At 46.6% G+C, this 20771-nt stretch overlaps 1 protein-coding gene across 3 annotated transcripts; it reads left to right on the forward strand.

The window, feature by feature from the left end:
- The first annotated feature begins 3093 nt into the window (after positions 1-3093).
- On the forward strand, positions 3094-20505 carry pkma (pyruvate kinase M1/2a). 3 transcript variants are annotated; one of them, XM_070554564.1, is made up of 11 exons: positions 3094-3231; positions 7367-7551; positions 7694-7785; positions 12055-12186; positions 12288-12474; positions 12555-12825; positions 14091-14241; positions 14322-14474; positions 17706-17872; positions 19785-19966; positions 20064-20505. In XM_070554564.1, exons 2-11 carry the CDS (start codon positions 7395-7397, stop codon positions 20168-20170), a joined length of 1599 nt encoding a protein of 532 aa, XP_070410665.1. In that variant the 5' UTR covers positions 3094-3231; positions 7367-7394; the 3' UTR covers positions 20171-20505. The 3 variants fall into 3 exon arrangements, with proteins under 3 accessions (XP_070410665.1, XP_070410663.1, XP_070410664.1); XM_070554562.1 differs by lacking the exon at positions 3094-3231 and adding an exon at positions 4925-5242; XM_070554563.1 differs by lacking the exons at positions 3094-3231; positions 17706-17872 and adding exons at positions 4925-5242; positions 18186-18352.
- The last annotated feature ends 266 nt before the right edge of the window (positions 20506-20771 follow it).

Raw genomic sequence — 20771 nt, forward strand, 5'->3', positions numbered from 1 at the left:
GAAGCAGCATTTTGGTGAATACCAAGTAGTGGTTGACTGTAAAAATGTCAACATGGTCGGGGTGAGAATTATGTTTGTGCCAAGGATTTATTTTCATTAACCCAACCCTCTGGCAGGGCGGGTTATGCTGATAATGTTGGTAAACAATAAAAACAGGCTCATAACTGCTTATATGTTCATATTCGGTGCACTGACTGCTGTGCTTTAGACATAACACCATTTAACGTTCCTGACGCGATGCAGCAACTTTACTTTTAACAAGCTGTGAAAACTCTGCAGCTGGGATTCAGAAAGAGTCCAAATAAAACCCACACACGTCTTTCTGCACACGGAGCACTTCGGCATTGTTTTGATCAGCTGATGGATTTTGAATTGATTGCCGATAAGAAGGATATCCCACTTTTATTTTAACACAGAAGCAGGGGCGGAGCTTCAGGGGGGCTGGTGGGGTAGCGGGCCCCCAGCCCGGGCTCGGGAGCCTCTAACACTAACGAACGACGCTGGAGAAGACAAACACTTCCATAACTTGTGTTTAGAGGAGAATGAGCTCCATTAATCATTTCTCTTATGCAGATGCATTTAGGGTTTATTTAGGCTGCCCCAGTCAGGACTGAGTCATGGCTGCTAAAAATTTACAAGACCGACTGACTTCAGTGATGTAGGTATGTTTATGTTTATGTTTATTTATTTAGCAGACGCTTTTATCCAAAGCGACTTACAATTAATAACCTATAGGGCATGTTGTGATCTGTGGGGGAAACCGGAGTACCCGGAGGAAACCCACGCATGCATGGGGAGAACACGCAACTCCACGCAGAAACGCCACAGCCGAGTTTCGAACCTGCAACCTTCGTGCTGCGAGGCAACAGTGCTAACCACTGCGCCACCATGCAGCCCAGGTATAACACATTAAATGACATGCTTTAGTTTTACTCTCATGTGTAGCTCTATGACCTGCTAATTTACAAGTGAAATCATCTCCAAGTGCATTATGGGTAAAACTCATCACCAGCCGTAGCATCACTTGTCAACAGATAGAAAACTAGGTGGCTAATGGAGAAGAAGAAACTGATCTGGTCTCAGGGATTATTTCTGTTCCATTTTCAAGACGGACCTTTTCAGAGAAGCTGATCATCGTTACGAGAGGTCGCCCAACCCCGTCGCTAGCTTGTCTTCGCCAGAGAAAACTCAGCCTTGGCCTGCATGGCCGTAGAAAAGGACTTACTGATGGAACTAAAACACAAAGACGTGTTTTTAATCTTAAGGAAACCTCTTATAGAAAGTATTTCAACAGCCTTCTCTCCTTTTTAGTAGTATAAAACAGGATTAGTGAGTCCACATCCATTCAGAGTTCCATGGATGGCTGCCTGTCGGAGCATTTAACCACTGGTTGGTCCGATGCTGCTGCTATCTACCTTTGCAGGAACAAGCATGGTGTCGGATGACTCATCTCTTTTTTTCCTCTCCTGTGCATGGACTGATGGTGCTACATGGGCAGCAGGCCTCACGGCAGTGTGTGTGCAAAGTGTGGCCCCTCGTGGAGCGCATGGCGTATCGGGAGCTGCATGGACATGGATAGCTAATGTTTGAGAAGGGACAGATATACTATAAAAAATATCTTACATTTTGACCAATAAATAACCAGAAAAACTCTAAATTAGAAGTGGCCGTATCGGCCCACTTAAAGCACAGTGTGGGAGGCTGGACGTTCCCGAAGCCTGGGGGATCTCTGGCAGGTGGGGGAAGGCCAACAGCGGGCGTTCCGGGATTCTCCAGAATTCACAGCTGGCTGTAACATCACATTAGGTCAGTAAACTGGCACTAAAGGCCCAGTTACCAAATACAGGGCACCACAGCTAAAATAGTGCTTTCATGACCTTTATGGGTTTCTAGGACCCGGTCATTTGCTCTGCCCCCTGTGCGGCTCTGATTTGTTCTGCTAGTACACAATAGTCAAATACTCAGTTATTTTTTACTCACTTATTTCAGACCAGATGGCAGTTTTCTATTTAGTAACGTTTATTTACATAGATACAATCATTTATTTACCACACAATGAAAAATGTGCTTCACAAAGACCAATAAAACAAACAGATCATAAAGTCAAACCGTCACAAAACAAGCCTTCAGCCTTGAGTTGTTTCAACCAGTGTAACATGCTTCATCTGTGTCGTTTTGTTTGATGCAGTATGAAACTATTTTAATGTTTTCAGAGTAAACATTTAGAGCTAAGCAGAGTTTGTTTTATAGACATGTAGAGATTTTCTAAATCTGATTATCAAAACATGTTAGTTTGGATTATTACTATTAGTTTAATTATGATGTCTTTTATTATCATTTGTTTGAAGACATTCAATTTCTCTTTTAGTATTGTTAGTGAAGCACTCGGGAACTGAACCTCTGAGCACTTTGGTTAAGATACTTTAGGTTTTTGATGTTATGTGGCCTAGTTCATATAGCTAGCTTATGCCCCTTTGCAAAGAATACTCACTGTTTATGAGTAAAATCCGAGTTTTCGTTACATTTAGATCCAATATAACGTCAGTTCAGTAACTGGTGTAGTTTTACTGCTCACCAGTAGATGGCGACAGAGCACCACATCCGACTCATCGCCTGACTGTAATGCTGCGGGAGTTTGCGCCTTTAATCAGAAGCTGACGCAAAAGGACGTTGTTTATTAGTAAAACTGATATTTGATTGCTTCCATTCGCGAGACGGAACAGTCTAAACCTGTGTTGCGAAACTTTATATTTACTTTAATATTGTAACATATAATATGTGGTCATGGGATGCAAATGAAACTTACTAGTCATCATCGGAAAAAGCCCACATCCTCACGTAAGTCAGTCACGTCTCACCTCTTTGCATTCACGACACCTCATTGGCTCACCAATGCCCCTTAGCACTACCATCACGTTGAACATATCCTTCCGCAGATGTTGCTTTCTGGTTTTTACAGATTGTTGTCTTTATATTAATTCTACTGTCTTTCTATTAATTACACTCTAAAATAAAACGCCATTTTCGCTACTTTGATGTCGTTCGTTTTAAAAAACCACGTGTAAACCTGGTGTTCGTTCATTTTAAACCCCACTCTGTGGCGGATGGATACGTATCAGCATCCTAAGAAAGTAGTCCCGCACAGAGAGAGGAACTGGGAGAGATCACCTTGAGCTGCTCTCACTCTACCAGCAGCCACATCGGCCTCAGCAGCACCAAGACGCAGCCGAGGTGGGTATCATCAGCAGGCCCTTCGCTCTTTCTTTCAGTTGGACATTTTCTGACGCCACATTTCTGCTTTTTAGCAGTTTGCCTTTCATATTTAATAGTAGATTGACGTGACGCGCTGGTAACTTCCAACAGTGCTTAGATCAGGCAAATATGCGTATTATTATACTGTTATTTCTACAAACTATAAGTTTTAAAGTGTATATATCTTGACTGGTTTGACCAGACAACGCGCTTGTTTAATATAACGTTTTTACTGTTTGTGTTCACAACGGTTAGCTGTGAATGAACGGATAGAAAGGGGAAGGGCTTCTTTTGTTTTAAACATCTTTATATCTGTGGTCAGAGTGACTCGTTATAGCACATACCGTCCACACGGTGTGGTTAAATGTGTAAAGTAGTGGGATTTAACGGATTTAACGCGATACGTTAGTGCTAACAGTCATAGAAACACTTCCTGTTGCCTACTGTCGTGGGCGTGGCCCCTCCGGTTTCCCGGCCTCCTATTGGTCAGTTGCCACACGTCTCTAGAACAGGAAAATGTGACGCAGGATGGGAGAACGTGACCTCTGGCGCATCGTCTGAATTTTAGCTTCACTTTTTTTAATTTGAAGCCACAAAACTATCAGGTGTACAAGTTAAAAGCTAGTTGCATAAAGTGCTGTAGGCGTGTCCAGACTTGATACCAAAAGTCGTGTTTTGTTCAGTTAGTCCTTCTCAGGTTGGATTCATCGTCATGCTGCTGTCGCTCATTAGATCGTGATGTAGTCTCACTGCAGCAGCTGCTGCTGCAGTGAGACTACATCAGATTGAGGGCAGGTCTCACCCTGCCGCTCAGCTGTTTTCTTTTAGGTTTGTAATCTCATTTCAGTCTTCACAAATCTTTAAGTTGCTGCAACAATTATTTGACAAAGTGAGGTTGAAATCACGAATTACTGAAAATAACGCGATACCTGATACTATCCAGCCTGCAGCTGGTTTATTCTATGTGTAGCAAAATAAAACATTTGTTTTCTGCAGAATTGTGGGGGAATTTGTTCGTCTGCTTGGTCTGTTTACAAAATATAGCTCTTAACCAGGATGGCTCATACTGGCATTCCCATTCACCAGAAAAATAGACAATAATGGTGGAAATTTATCCCAAAGCAACCCTTAATGAGGGATCGTACTTCTGAAACTACCTTGGAGTCTGGTGATTGGCTGAGATTCCCCAGCATTCCCGCTGAGCCCTCATTAGAAATGTGCATATAAGCCCTGAGGCCGACTGAGAAAAGGTTAAATTACACTCTGGGTGGAGCCAAGACCATTAAAGCAACAAACGAGGGCTGAAGGAAGTGTTGGAAGGTGAACAATCACCAGTTTGTAAAGGGTTAGGGTTGTGTAAACTCAACAAAAGGTAGCTGCGTAGAAGCTATCGGTGGAAAAGTTGGACACAGATGTCCCTGCTCCCATGCCCCCCCCCCCCCCCCCCCCCCAGGTTCAGGTGCATATTTAATCTCTAATTTCACTCAGAATGAGTTACAATCATTTCTACGCACTCATTAATTGATAATTGTAGCTTGCAGCAGCAGTGCACCCACCCAGGGTTTGTATGAGTTTCATGTGTTGTAAGCAGCTGTACACATCAGTGTTGGATTACTACAGACCACCTCTCCATGCTGAGTTATATTTAGATCAGACTGAGCGTGTGCGGCCTCGGCTGGTTGTAACGTTGGTCTGTCTCTGCTTTGATGTGTTTTGGTGGAAGTCTGTCTCACGTCTGCAGGATCAGGTCATGGCGACTGTCCTCATACACCTCGCACGCTTCCTGTCCTTTATCCTCACTGACTGGATTTACACTTGAGCCCCTGAAAGTGTTGCGCGTGTGCATGCACTCTGCAGCGGTCAATGCTGCCATTTTGAGGAGCTGTTTTCTCACTGGCCTTGGAAGCTGCAGCACACTGGGGTGGTTCTGGAGGTCATTGTTGGTGAAGTTCTTTGTTGTCCCCAGCAGGAGCCCGAGGACCTACTGGGGGTATGTAAGGAGGCTCGAGAGTGTTTGTGTTAAAAATGTAAAACACTAAGTAAAAAGGTGAAGGTGGATGTGCTGGAAAGGGATCGGAGGAGATTATGAAGGAGTCTGCTCCTAAAGTAGTTTACAGGTGCTGTTGCTGGTTTGTTGCACCTAGATTAGAGCGTTAACCTCCGCGGGTTATTTTGTTTTCCCTGCAACATCTAAAGTGGTCAAACTGTCCCCGGGTATAACCCTAACCCTCTTCTGCAAGCATAACGTCTCACCTGAGGAAACTACCTTGTCTTGTTCTCAGGATGCTTACGCCTGAAGGAGATGCTCGCTGTTCTGACACTCGGTACTTTTTGATCATTTATTTGACTTGACGTCTGTTTGGGTCTTTTTTTCACCTATTTGGATGAAGAGTAGCATAAAATCCAGATCTGCCAGTAATCCTTAGCCGTGGTAAACTATGAACCTTTTAGTTTTATCCAGACGTGTGAAATTACAGCTAAAACTTCGGATCATTTGTTAAATTTGCAGGTGTTGGACTGATGGTTTCCCCACCAAACGTTTCACCCTCAGCCCCCCCGCCCTGTGGTTTAGCCGAGTGTGTCAGAGTAGTGAGATGTGACTGAACCCACGTAGGACCCTGGTGTGGCTCAGTGGTGGAAAATCCCCATCACCAGCCTGGAGCTGCTGTTGGTTTAGCAGCTCAGCCTGGAATGCCCTGATGCAGACGCAGTGAGGATGTGATGAGTAAGAGGAAGTTGGTATTTGCACGTGGCGGCCGCCGTGCCTCAAGTAGCCGTTAAAACTTTCACAAACCCTTCCATTTCTCCTGTCTGGGTTTGTGTGATGGGGCGGGTTGTCCAGTAAGAGAGAGAGAGTTCTGCTGTTGTGTCCTTGGGCAAGACACTTAACCTGCCTTATCTGCTGGGGGTGGTCGGAGGGACCGGTGGCGCCTGTGCTCGTCAGCCTCGCCTCGCCCCAGGGCAGCTGTGGCTACACTGTAGCTCATCACCAGTGATACACTGTAGTGTAAAGCGCTTTGGAGTCCTCTGACTCTAAAAGGCGCTACACAAGTGCGGGTCATTTATTATGAGTACCTGTTGAGTCGCAGGGAGTTTCTGTCTCTGTCTTTAGGGACAAAGACGGGGCCGTGTGCGTGTTGAAATGCCCTGCTGCCGTGAATAATTCAGACGAGAGGAAATGTGATCTTCCACCGGGTGGTGTACACTCCTGGCACCATGGAGTCCTGTTGTCACTGGTATGGGCCGTAGGTGGGTTTTATCGACGCACGGCTGTTTTCTTTAAGGGCCCGACTCTCCAACACCTGGACGAATCTGCCGAGCAGCACACTGACTAGTCATTAAGGTGTTTGAGTCTCAGTGATGTAGCCTCGAGCACAACCTTTACAATCCTCACAGACGTGATCGTCTTACATCCTGCCCAAAGGCTTCTTGGCTGTTTGGTGCAATAATCGTGTTAAACGTTCGTCGTGTTTCTGTCTAGGTGTGAAACCGTCGGTTAGAAAACAGAATTGAATAAAACTGCTCTCTCTCTCTCTGGGTTGCCATGTGGAGTGTGTGTCACGCTGAAACAAAGGAACTTCCACCGTTGTAGCTGTGTGACTGTGTCTGCAATAGATGACTCGATAAGTAAGACGTGGGGTGGAACAAAGGCAAAGAAAGCTGCTGTAGATTGTAACGCCGGTTGTTTTACTTCCCTAACCTCAGAGGTCAGGGTTTTTGTTGTCTTTATCAGGTCAGCAGTCCGGATCTGGTGGAAACGGGACCGGTTGTGCAATCGAAATTTCAAGAGTAACTTGAGGAAAGACAGCCTTGCAAAACACAAACACGCCTTTCTTAACACACAGGTTACATTTCATATTTTTAGTCCTTTTTATCCGCTTCGTCTTTCACAACCGAGCTTTTCTATGAATCAACCAAAATGTCTGCTCCGGGGTCATGTTTGGTTCTGTGGGTCGGTTTTCCAAAGTCCCACACACACAGGACACTGGCTCTCGTTTTAAACTAGTCACTTGCTCAGAGGATATTTTCTGTTCTACTTGATGAATGTTCAGTATTTAGTGAAGCCCAGGCTCCGGTGCTGGAGTTCCCTTTTACCAGCGTCTCTCCCCCACAGAACCTCTCCAGCCAGACCAGCGATCAGCATGCCTCAGCAAAAGGCCGTCGACGTGGGCTCTGCCTTCATACAGACGCAGCAGCTTAATGCCGCCATGGCCGACACTTTTCTAGAACACATGTGCCTGCTGGACATCGACTCTGAACCGACCACGGCCCGCAACACTGGCATCATCTGCACCATCGGTCAGTCCAGGCTATAAAACAATCATTTCCTCTCATGGTGGAGTCTTGTAGGACTCGTCTTACTAAACATAATGAATGCTGGGTTGTTGTTGTTGTTTTTTTTGTCTCGGTTGCTGTTGTTGACTTGTTTCCATCCTTCCAGGGCCGGCGTCTCGGTCTGTGGACATGCTGAAGGAGATGATCAAGTCGGGGATGAACATTGCCCGTTTGAACTTCTCCCATGGCACACACGAGGTGGGTTTATTTACCTGCTGTGTGAAAGTGAAACTGGGACGGTTACCTGTTCAGATAACAGACACGTTTTAAATCTCCTGATCTTATCATCCGTGGTTCTGTGCTCAAGTCTATCAGTCGGTTGTGAAAGTAGATGGTCAACAGGCTGACGGTGAATCGGCACGAAACACGTGTCTTTAATCAAGAACGACCTTTGTGAAGACGGGAAACTCTGACGGGGCCTTTCATTAGCAGCAAGTAGCCTAGCGGCAGAGGTGTTTCCTCCATCTTCTGAAGGAAAAACATTCAGCTGGAAAACTTCCCATCGTGGCCACCGGACCCTTGTTCTTAAATGTTAATGCAGTAAGAATTAAAATCTTTCTTTTAACAAGGGAAGTCTTAAAATTCAACTAAAGACCAAACCAACCCACGGAAGTGGTGAAAACTGGCCAAAGAGCAGCGTTTGTGTAGATGATTTACCGTTAAGTTAAGGAAACGGCCTTTTGTCCTAACATTCACGTTAACTTCCTTTCTAATGTCAATTTCCTTCATTTGCTTGTGAAACATTTAGTTTTAGCTTCATGTTTTCACCTGTTTGGTTGATATAAATGAACTAAGGCGCTCTAGTGCTTGCATTCATTCACTTTTGCAAAGATTTAGTTAACTATGTCATGCTTTGGTTTGAGGAAAAACCCGTTTCTACACTTTAGAAAAGAATGCCGGCAGGAGGCCCCCGGGTCGACCCAGGACACGTTGGAGAGGTTACATCTCCAATCTGGTCCGGGAACGCCTTGGGGTCCTGCCGGAGGAGCTGGTGGAGGTGGCCGGGGAGAGGACGGTCTGGAGCTCCCCAGTTGGGATGCTACCCCCGCGACCCGGACCCGGACAAGCGGAGGAAGACGATGAGAAAAGAATTAAGATAGAAAGTAGTTGATGCAGAATCGGGTATTTAAAGAGCAAGTAACACCTTTTTGCTGACAACCTGTACAGACGAGTGTCTAATGGTGCTGTACACGTGTGTAATCATTAGTGTGGCAGTTTAGTGCAACTTACTGTAAGTGTAACCTTTCAGCCCAAACCATACAGGTGCTGGCCAGTAAATTAGAATATCATCAAAAGGTTGAAAATATTTCAGTAATTCCATTCAAAACGTGAAACTTGTACATTATATTCATGCAATGCACACAGACCAATGTATTTCCGATGTTTATTACGTTTAATTTTGATATTTATAGGTGACAACCAATGAAAACATCAAATCTGGTATCTCAGAAAATTAGAATATTCTAAAGGCCAATGAAAAAATGTTTGTTTCTCTAATGTTGGCCAACTGAAAAGAATGAACATGAAAAGAATGTGCATGTATAGCACTCAATACTTAGTCGGGGCTCCTTTTGCCTCAATAACTGCAGTAATGCGGCGTGGCATGGACTCGATCAGTCTGTGGCACTGCTCAGGTGTTATGAGAGCCCAGGTTGCTCTGATAGTCGTCTTCAGCTCCTCTGCATTGTTGGGTCTAGCGTATTGCATCCTCCGCTTCACAATACCCCATAGATTTTCTATGGGGTTAAGGTCAGGCGAGTTTGCTGGCCAATCAAGGACAGGGATACCATGGTCCTTGAACCAGGTGCTGGTGGTTTTGGCACTGTGTGCAGGTGCCAAGTCCTGTTGAAAGGTGAAGTCTGCATCCCCATAAAGTTGGTCAGCAGCAGGAAGCATGAAGTGCTCTAAAACTTCCTGGTAGACGGCTGCATTGACCCTGGACCTCAGGAAACAGAGTGGGCCAACACCGGCAGATGACATGGCACCCCACACCATCACTGACGGTGGAAACTTTACACTGGACCTCATGCAACGTGGATTCTGTGCTTCTCCGCTCTTCCTCCAGACTCTGGGTCCTTGATTTCCAAAGGAAATGCAGAACTTGCTTTCATCAGAAAACATAACTTTGGACCACTCAGCATCAGTCCAGTCCTTTTTGTCCTTGGCCCAGGCGAGACGCTTCTTGCGCTGTTTCTTGTTCAAGAGTGGCTTGACACACGGAATGCGACACCTGAATCCCATGTCTTTCATGAGTCTCCTCGTGGTGGTTCTTGAAGCGCTGACTCCAGCTGCAGTCCACTCTTTGTGGATCTCCCCCACATTTTTGAATGGGTTTGTCGTCACAATTCTCTGCAGGGTGCGGTTATCCCTAGAGCTTGTACACTTTTTTCTACCACATTTTTTCCGTCCCTTCGCCTGTCTGTTAATGTGCTTGGACACAGAGCTCTGCGAACAGCCAGCTTCTTTAGCAATCACCTTTTGTGTCTTGCCCTCCTTGTGCAAGGTGTCAATGATTGTCTTTTGGACAGCTGTTAAGTCAGAAGTCTTCCCCATGATTGTGGTGCCTTCAAAACAAGACTGAGGGACCTTTTAAAGGCCTTTGCAGGTGTTTTGAGTAAATCAGCTGATTAGAGTGGCAGCAGGTGTCTTCTATATTCAGCCTTTTCAGAATATTCTAATTTTTTGAGATACCAAATTTGGAGTTTTCATTAGTTGTCACTTATGAATATCAAATTTAAATGTAATGAACATTGGAAATACATTGGTCTGTGTGCATTGCATGAATATAATGTACAAGTTTCACGTTTTGAATGGAATTACTGAAATATTTTCAACCTTTTGATGATATTCTAATTTACTGGCCAGCACCTGTAATTCTGCCTCCATCTTCAGGTTAAAACTGCTCCACATTCATGCAGAACCAGCTGTGGCTGACGGCTACGCTGAAAAACTGTGTCAGCAGGTTACTCTGTGGCTGCACCGGTCTCCAGGTGAGGCAGTCGCACCTCCACCTGGCTCAGCCACTCACCTGTCGATATGACACGTTAGCGCTCTGAGCTGCTCCGCTACTTGAAAACAAACGCCCTCCTCCCCTTTTCATCTAATGATCGGGGTTAACAGGAACTCCTCCTGAATGCTGCAGGTTCTGTGTCTGCTCTCCTCCTGAGCGGTAAGTCTGTTGTGTGAGTGCGTGCACGCTTGCGCGCGTGCTTGTTAACAACTCTGTTTTAGACTTCAAAACTCCGACGGGGTGGGGGGGGGTGCGGTCTGCCAGGCAACGCCTCTTTCAGAAGCGTTTTCCTAACAGGAAGTGTGGACGACATGCGTCTCCACCCAGGCCTTCACCCTCACTTTAAACACCCAGTACCTGCAAGTGGAGAAAACCACGCCTCCCCACCAGAGGATACAGCCACAAATGGGTAAAACACCGTGTTATCGTCAGAAAAGAGACCGTATCGACACTGATGCCACTAAAGGGACAGTCAGAAAACAGGAAGCTGATCCCGTGCAGCACTTCTGGAGCTGGAATTACCAAAGCTGGGGAAAAGGGAAGAGCAAAAGAAATGACAGAAAACCTGATTATCCACCACTTAGCTTATTACTGGAAGCTCTGGTTACACAGGAGCGGAGCAGACACCTGTCTTCAGAGCCAGAGATGCCGAACAAGCTTCTTAAGGGCTGAAAACAACAGTTGGGCTGGGAAACATCACAATACAAACATCTGAGATGTTCTCTCCTGAAGCCGTGTCTGAAGCATGGAAGACCCAGTGTTCTGGTCTGTTTACAGATTTAGCTCAAATTTTTAATCAGTGCAGAAGTTCTTCACTTCTCATTAACTTAAAGTCGACGCGTAGTAATCCCGTTCTCCGGTGAGCCGGTTATTATGTCATAAAGTTAAATCTTGCTCAAACTGGTGACATCACTCCACCTGAACCGCTGTGGCTCGGTTTATGACATCCAACAGGTTTATAGCCTGACGCGTAAGAATGGACTCTGCTGGGCTCTCATTGTTGATGCTTTATCATTGGTAAAAGATTTGGACCTGAAGCCTTTCAGGTGCTCCGACCTAAAGCCAAGCTGTCGTCTCGGCTCAGAAGGAACCGTTTGACCCCTACGGTAACTCACTCACGGCTGCGTTTATCCACACACACCTCGTTTTTAAATGGACTTCATTTGTCCTTTACCAGAATGTTTCATCTATCTTGTAATTTCCATTTTGTATTTTGTAATTTGAATTTCTTTTATTGTTGATTTATTCAATATATTTACTTAACTGTACCATGTTCAGCGCTTTGGGCTTCCTGACAGGGTTGCGGAAGGCGCTTTATAAATAAAGCTTTGATTGATTGATTGATTGATTGGACTCTGACCGGAGGAAAAGCGCGGCGCCGCCACAGCCCTGCCGCCTGTTTCAGGTCTACTGAATGTTCTCGGGGAAAAGTGTAACAGGAGCGTTTTTCTGTCCAGTACCACGCACAGACCATCAAGAACGTCCGTGAGGCCTGTGAGAGCTTCGAGCCTGGCAGCATCCATTACAGGCCCATCGGTATCGCCCTGGACACCAAAGGTCCAGAGATCAGGACCGGCCTCATCCAGGGAGTGAGTTAGCATCGCACGTAAACCTTCTATAAAAGCAAAGTCCACTTGATATGAAACACGCGCTGAGAGGAGGCTAAAGTTTTCTGTTTCTGATGCGACAGAGTGGCACCGCTGAGGTGGAGCTGAAGAAGGGCAGCTCCATCAAGATCACCTTAGATGACTCTTACCAGGACAACTGCAGCGATGAGGTCCTCTGGCTCGACTACAAGAACATCACCAAAGTGGTGGAAGTCGGCAGCAAAGTCTACATTGATGATGGGCTCATCTCTCTGCAGGTTAAGCAGATCGGTGAGTGGAAAACACGAGAAACGTGTGAAAAAGGATCCATACCGCTGCTTTGTGCTGACTGTGCTTCCCCCTGTCTCCAGGCCCTGATTACCTTCAGTGTGAGATCGAGAATGGTGGCACTCTGGGTAGCAAGAAGGGCGTAAACCTCCCTGGAGCCGCCGTCGACCTGCCGGCTGTCTCAGAAAAAGACATCCAGGACCTTCAGTTTGGTGTTGACCAGGGCGTGGACATGGTCTTTGCCTCATTCATTCGTAAAGCTGCGGATGTGCACGCTGTCAGAAAGGTGCTGGGGGAGAGAGGCAAAAACATAAAGATCATCAGCAAGCTGGAGAACCACGAGGGTGTTCGCAGGTTTGTGCGTAGACACTTTTACTACGGAAACGGTCTTTCTTTCATCCATGTGGTTTCCCTCAAGTGTTCCCTGTAGGGTTGTCACGGTGTGAAAATGTAACCTCACAGTTATCGTGACCAAAATGATCACGGTCTTCGGTATTATCACGATATTCTTTTAAACGTGTCACATTTTCAGACAACTACATAAACCCTGTATATCAGGAAAATATTGTCCTCAGTTTGTGTCTAAATTTAGCCTAAAATGTGTTATTTTGTAATTAAGTTGTTTATTTGTTTACATTTTCCCCTTTAGTGTTTAAAATACCAATATTCGCCCATAACTTCTTATTTTGTGTCTGTTTGATGTCATCATTTAAAAATATTAGATCAGATGATACTCAGTACTCAAGTAGCCTTCTAATCAGATACTTTTTTACCCTTACTTGAGTAATAAACCCTATATCAGGAAAATATTGTCCTCGGTTTGAGTCCTTCCAGTGAGCTTTGCAGATGTGGGAAAATGTCATCAGGCAGTAATCGTTGTTAAATTCATAATTATTCTCGGAGAGAGACCAACTCTTATCTGCCCCTGGGAGCCCCGTAATGCATAGCGTCATTTCAACATGGCGGTGTCCGCGACACGGTTTATATGCAGGTAGCGGCGCTGCGGCTGCTTTATATAGCGACTCGTTGCATTCTCCCTCAACCCAAATCCTCGGATCACGCATTTTAGCTAAAACGCTAACGTTAGCTTGCGTTGCGTTGACTGTAGAGTTGTGGGTGATGGTCACGCAGATGTGTCATGAGATTTGAAGCGTTGCTGCCTTTCACAGACACTTTTTCTGCTCGTGCTGCAAACAGGATAGCCGTCTTCTATCAACTGTCCCTCGGCATTCTTCAAATATCCAAAAGATGCCCGTACTTCCCACTTTGTCTTCTTTGAGGGATAATAAATGTCCTGAGCGCTGCCGTCTCCTCCTTTGGCCATTATTTCAGCTTTAGCTTCAAGAAAGTTTTGGTTGTAAACAACAAAGTGCGCATGTGCCGCCGGCAACTTCAGCCAATGATACGGTGGCTGGTAAGGGTCACCGTGCCTACACCGCAGCCACGGTAAACCCACCGAGATAATATAGTTTTAAAAAAAACAAGACGTTATTATTATTGTCAACTTTTTTACCGGGGTTTACCGCTACACCGGTTACCGTGACAACCCTAGTTCCATTATGACACAAACCGAACGACCATTCTCATTCCTCGGTGGGTTTTTTTGTTTTCTTTTCCAGATTTGATGAAATCATGGAGGCGAGCGATGGCATCATGGTTGCCCGTGGTGACCTGGGCATTGAGATCCCCACAGAAAAAGTCTTCCTTGCTCAGAAGATGATGATTGGTCGCTGCAACAGAGCTGGCAAGCCAATCACATGCGCCACTCAGGTCAGTTGAACGCTGAGGATAAAACATTTACGACCCAGCCCACCTGATGCAGCAGCTCTTCATTTTTCTGAACCCTTCAGATGTTGGAGAGCATGATCAAGAAGCCGAGACCCACCCGTGCCGAGGGCAGCGACGTCGCCAACGCCGTCCTGGATGGAGCCGACTGCATCATGCTGAGCGGCGAGACCGCCAAAGGAGATTACCCCCTGGAGGCGGTCCGTACTCAGCACATGGTGAGTTCACGTACATCTGCAACGTCGGACATTTTAAAGCTTCTATCTGATGTTCAGTCAAATAAACATAAAGTAGTGACTAGAGACGGTATTTAGGTTAATATCAGCCATGTAGATTCTCTGAATGTCATTTCTGGAAGACTGTAGTTAAATGTGTGCATTTAAACACCTGTAGTGTCGTTTATGTGCTCGTCCTTTTTCCTGCTGCTGAAAGCCGTCAGCATTTACACCCGTCGATGGAAAAACACCAACTACAAGACGTGGAGTTAGAAGGAAAAAGATTTTAGTGACAGTCACTCCAGCTTTGTGTGTGCAATGCTAAAGCCGCTGCATGATGTCATCGTTGGTCATGTGGTTAACCTACTGAAATGTCATGTTGGCACTTTTCTCCTCCAAACTATAAACACGCCTGCATGTTTTCACCCAGCTGATGTCAACTCCCAAACACGGCAGCGCCTTGTCCTGTGTAGGGGGTCAGGTTGAGGCTGAGGCGGCACACACGGCTCTTCTAGTGGCGGTTTCTTTTCATTTATCTCCAGTTTTAACAAGCTTGTCTGATCTGCTCAGTTGTTTCTCAGTCAGGGACAGATCCAGAAGAAAATCCTTCAGATTTCAAACAAATATGTGGAAAAAATCTGTATGTTTCCCTCCAACCCACTGTTGCATGATGGGTAATGCCTTTAGCGCTGTTCACGCCTTTCTGGCTAACCTCTGCTGCCCTCGGCCGCGGTGCAGGTCCGTGACTCGGCGGTTCGGAGTGAACGGCCTGACTAGATTTAACCACCGTTACTAACAGCTTCTGTTTCTGCTGGCTGACCCTAAAGAGCAACCTGCAGGTTAGTTTTATTTCATTTAAATTCTGCCCAAAAAACCCAGTTTGAAAGGCTTATTGTGGGTATTTTGTTTTACACAACGGCCCGTGTTTCCAGTAAAAAGTGGCCTTTTTCAGAAAAGTCTTAACTCTGATGTAGCGACGGTAGCGATGGGTACCAAATTCGGTACTTTTTAAGGTACCGACCGAATTCCACAGTACCGACTGAGCACCGATTCACGTCATTTGAAACGGTGCCTCGTTTCGGTACCCGTCCTTCATAACGAGACTTGCTTAGACAGCTGCGCATGCGCAAGAGCGTTATGTCGTCGGTCGCTGCGAGCGTGTTGTAAACAGAGCAGCATGGTAGAAAGAACGCACGCTAACGCTTGGGTCCACTTCACTAAATGTGATGGGTAACTGGGTGATGATGAAACCAGCGACAACGATCTAAGTGAGACATCCTCATCTTAATCTGCTCTGGTAGGTAAATATAATTAGCTTGATATGTTAGCTTCCGTTTCGCTAATGGTGCGTTCGCTTTCTCCTCGGAACTCCGAATTCCCTACTAGAAGAACATGAACGAGCTCTAAAGTTTGGCTTCACTTTACTGAATGCGACGGGTGATTGGGTGAAGATGAAACCAGCGACAACAATCTAAGTGTGAGGCATCATCGTTTTAATCTGCTCCAGCAGCTAAATAAACTGTTTAAGATAACGTTAGCTTGATATGTTAGCTTCCATTGCCACCATTGTTATCAGCTAATGGTGCGTTCGCTTTCTCCTCGGAAATTCTAACTTCCCAGTAGGAAAAATCAAAGTAAAAAGGACGGCAAAAGGAATGAAGATACACAGTAAATTTAGTTTACAGTAAAGATGTTTGCTTCAGTTTAATTATCAGCTTATAAAACTACAAGGACAATGTTAAAATACAAACAGTTGTATGTTATTTATCGTGATATTTATCAAATATGGTTATATATTGAGAAAAATGCTTATTTAATTATAAAAGGGAATTAAAATATTAAACACTCAAAAGTATCGAAAATTGGTACCGTTAAATACCGGTATCGATTCCTAGGTACCGGGAATTAGTACCGGATCGATTCAAATGTCAAAGGTACCATCCCTAACGACGGGGAGCTGGAAGCTAGTCCTGCCTGAAGCTCCGTGTGGTAATTAGAGAGGTCGCGTTAAGGAGTCTGTGTGGGTGTTCTAGTTCTGGGTTGTGTTCACTGTTGTTATCAATGGTGAACTATTGTGTTTGTGACGGCTGTTGGAACTCCAGCAGGTCTGGACAAAGAGAATGAATGGCACCATCTTTAATTCGTGGTGCGTTTTGGGCCGTTTGTGGTTCGCTCTTCAGACCGGAGGATTACAATCCCAGTGATGTGATGGGAAGTCGACGTCCCCATCCTCCAGAGCCCCGTGGCGGAGGACTTGCAAGCTCCTAGAGCCCGGGTCAGGAAGGTCCACGCTGAGCTCCAGAGGAGGATGGAGAACTTTTAAAAGTCCTAGAGGGCCAGGGTTGCTGGTTTCTGGGTCAGATCCAGGTCCGAGCCGCCTGTTTATGTTTATGTATTTAGCAGACGCTTTTATCCAAAGCGACTTACAGTTTATAACCTAGAGGGCGTGTTGTGATCTGTGGGGGAAACCGGAGTACCCGGAGGAAACCCACGCATGCATGGGAGAACACGCAACTCCACGCAGAAAGGCCGCAGCCGAGTTTCGAACCTGCAACCTTCGTGCTGGCCATCGTTTCTCCCTCTGGCCTGTCTCTGCTCTCCGGGGCGTGTCAGACCTGTGGGTGTGGTCCGCCGCAGGTGTAAATATAAACATTTAAAGTTTCCTGTTTCAGAGGCGGCATTAAAATTTCTCTGGATCTAGCTAACAGGACTTGTGTGTGTGTGTGTGTGTGTGTGTGTGTGTGTGTGTGTGTGTGTGTGTGTGTGTGTGTGTGTGTGTGTGTGTGTGTGTGTGTGTTAGAACGAGTTCCTGTTGCGTTTCTCTAACCTGCAGTATGCCCTTTAACCTCGCGTGTGTGTGTGCGTGTGTGTATCTAAGCTCGGCTCCATTTAACCAAAGTCTCGTTTTCTGTCAACATTTTCATTTTAAAATGTTTATTTTTAAATGTCAGATTTACATTTCAGCTTGTTGGGGTTTTATTTAGGTTCTGATGCCATTTTAACCCGTGTGTCCATGTTTACCCCCCCACCCCACCCCCCCACCGCACACCCTAACTCTTGTTAATTGTCCATCTTTGACTTCTTCTGTTCATTTCTTTCCTTTAACTTCTGGCTTTGTCTCTCTAACTGTTTCCATCTCGTCTTTTCTCCCTTTTGCTCCTACTTTTTTTTCCCATCTATGTGCGCTCCTGGTGCGGGAATGCCTTTGCTCGGTGCATCTCGCCGTTGTGCCAGATTGCCCGTGAGGCCGAGGCAGCCATGTTCCACCGGCAGGTGTTTGAGGACCTGCGTCGTTCCACGCCCCACTGCAGTGATCCCGCTGAGGCCATTGCTATCGGCGCTGTCGAGGCCTCCTTTAAGAGCTTAGCCTCTGCGGTCATTGTGCTCACGGGCTCTGGAAGGTAGGGAGGTGACGTGGCGCTGGTCGCCTGATGGATTCAGAGAGGGAGCGTAGGGCCAGGCAGGCATTGTTAGGTGGTGTAGCTGGGAGAGCTGGCAAAACCTTTAACTAGACCGTTAAAGAGCCTAATTCTTGACCTTGTTTCCTCTAAAGATGTTTAAGATCAACGCTTCCAAATGAGTGCCCACGGCGAGGCGTTTCCTCCCCGTTGGAGTCTAGTTAGGGGTTTGCCCGTCCCTCCCAGTGGTGTGAATGCTTTGATGTGCAGCGTGACTGAGAGTAACCCCCGACCCACCCTTCCCTCCGGGGCTCAGATAGCACGAGAGGCGGAAGCAGCCACCTTCCACAGGCAGCTGTTCGAGGAGCTGAGGAGAAGCTCCTACCTGACCCGAGACCCTTCGGAGGCGGTCGCAGTCGGAGCCGTCGAAGCGTCCTTCAAATCCTGCGCCAGCGCCATCATTATTTTAACTAAGAGTGGAAGGTAAGGGGGGGGCAGCGGTGATGTTTCTGCTCCTGAAGGTACGTGCTGCTCAGCTCATACCTGATTCTCACTTTTCTCCCATAATTCACCTGTAATCGTGTGTGTGTGTGTGTGTGTGTGTGTGTGCAGGGTGGGAAGAGACAACAGCAGAGTGAGAGTGGGGGATGGGGGGTTCAATCAGGATGTTTTTCTGCTGAATGAATCATTTTGACAGTTGAAACCTGAACAAGTGCAGTGGCTCTAAATGTCTGAGGAGTCGCGTCGTCCGACTCGTGTGGAGGAGCTGCCGCTCCCGTAAAGTCTCCGTTTTCTCTACAAGTCTTTTCTAGACTCGGATAAACGTCGAGGGCAGCAAAAACGTTTTTAAGTTATTTCAGAGCTTCGTCGTTTTAAAGAAAACCGTCCAGATCACCCAAGTTGAGTCATTTTCACCAGTTTCACATGAAACGTGTCTAAATGGGCCATCAGACACACGATGGACGTCTGGAGGATTTAAAACGATAAAGAAAAGATTTGTTTGTTTTTTCCAAACAGAAAGAGAAACCCGTCAGTCAGGTGGAAGGCTGTCTGCTAGCGAATGTCTGGCCTGTCGTCATAACACCCAAGGACCCTTCAGCAGGACACCTGCAGATGTAGAGACACACGGGGGACCCCGGCTGTTAAAGGGGGTGTCGTTTACACGCCGATCTGATATTCTGAGTTACGTCATCATCAGATCGGAGTTTTACGGTTCCTGTAATAAACGTCTGAAACATGTTTAATAAAGAGACGACTGGTTGTTGTTTGGAGCCGCTGCACTCCCACATGCTACAGAAGTGTTGATGCCTTAGGCCGTGCTTCCCAGCCCCGGTCCTCACGGACCGCTGTCCTCCACGTTTTCCATCTCTCTGAGTCACTCGTTCATGGAAGTCGTGGCAGCGGAGACACATGGGCTACATGGAGCATGCAGGACGGGTCCCTGAGGACCGGGGTGGGAAACACGGCCTCAGGCGGACCAAACTGTGCTGATCATGCTAAGAAAACTGAGTTTTTAGCTGATTTTAAATTTTATTGAAGCGTAGGTTAAAAGAGGAGCTCCGTCTTACTTCCAGCTGGTTTATTCGTCCTGTAATAAAACTTGTATCTGCACTGATTTAGAATTATTCTTTTCATTAGTTTCAAAATCATTCAACTTAAAAATGTTTTAGTGACGTCATTTCTCGCCAACATGCTAACGCTAACATGCTTTAGCATTTAGCGAACCGTCGTAGCCGAGCAGAACTCACCTGTCCGGTTGGGTGTCGTGTGCAGGTACAACGTAAACTTTAGTTTTAGAGGATTTAAAACCACAAAGCAGCTCCGAGTTGAACTTTATGATCAGCACAGTTTTGTTTTCATCGCTGAGTGAATGAATGTTTATATTCTGCTGCTGACCTTTGGTCTGTGTTTGCAGGTCAGCCCACCTGCTGTCCAGGTACAGGCCCCGTGCCCCCATCCTCGCTGTGACCCGGAACGCTCAGACTGCTCGCCAGGCCCACCTGTACCGCGGCATCTTCCCCGTCCTCTACACCCAACCCCCCCACGACGTCTGGGCCGAGGATGTTGACATGCGTGTGAACTTTGCAATGGAAATGGGTAAGAGGTCAAAGTTGGCGTACCTGCATGGAAAACCTCCAGAACGGGGCTACATCCATGATGAGGAAAGCTCGAGTGTTTTCCTTCTCTTCTCCAGGCAAGGCCCGAGGCTTCTTCAAGGAGGGTGATGTTGTGATCATCCTGACCGGATGGCGTCCGGGCTCCGGTTACACCAACACCATGCGGGTGGTTCTCGTGGCCTAACAGCCAGCACCTGTCCTGCCTCCTCCCTTCACCTCCACCTGTCTTTCGTAGCTCCCCGTCCTCGCCCTCACTCCGGCTCACTGGCTGTAACGGCTCAGCCTTTAGGCAGCAGGGCAAAGAAATGTGGGATGGAAGTTGGGCTCGAGGGCCAAAGAGCAGTCTGGGTGTGGGAGAAGTTTCCTTCTGTACGTTTCATTCCTTTAGCTTTGATTTTCACAATCAGACCAGTCTGCAGATTATTACACCCGTGCGTGTGTGTGCGTGTGTGTGTGTGTGTGCGTGCGTGCGTGCGTGCGTGCGTGTGTGAGAGCACTGTAACAGTTATCGATCACACTCCAGAACAAAGTCACCCTATAACGATGGGCCCCTGGGGGCGTGGCCTAGACTCCCTCCACAACGCTGCCTGTCTGAAGCTTCCTGTATCGTTAGAGCTGCACTCCTCACCTTGTTCCATTCAGATGTTCTACTTGACTTCGTGACGATGTTCATCAGATCCGATTCTGCTTTAAGAGAAGATGTTTCCAGTCCAGAGTTACTGTTTTTGTGTTATTAGATGTTCGATGAAGCTTTGAGTTGTGAATGCTCGTGACGACTGATGAGA

This window comes from Nothobranchius furzeri, chromosome 9 (assembly GCF_043380555.1).
Source record: "Nothobranchius furzeri strain GRZ-AD chromosome 9, NfurGRZ-RIMD1, whole genome shotgun sequence".
In the NCBI taxonomy this organism is placed as follows: Eukaryota; Metazoa; Chordata; class Actinopteri; order Cyprinodontiformes; family Nothobranchiidae; genus Nothobranchius; species Nothobranchius furzeri.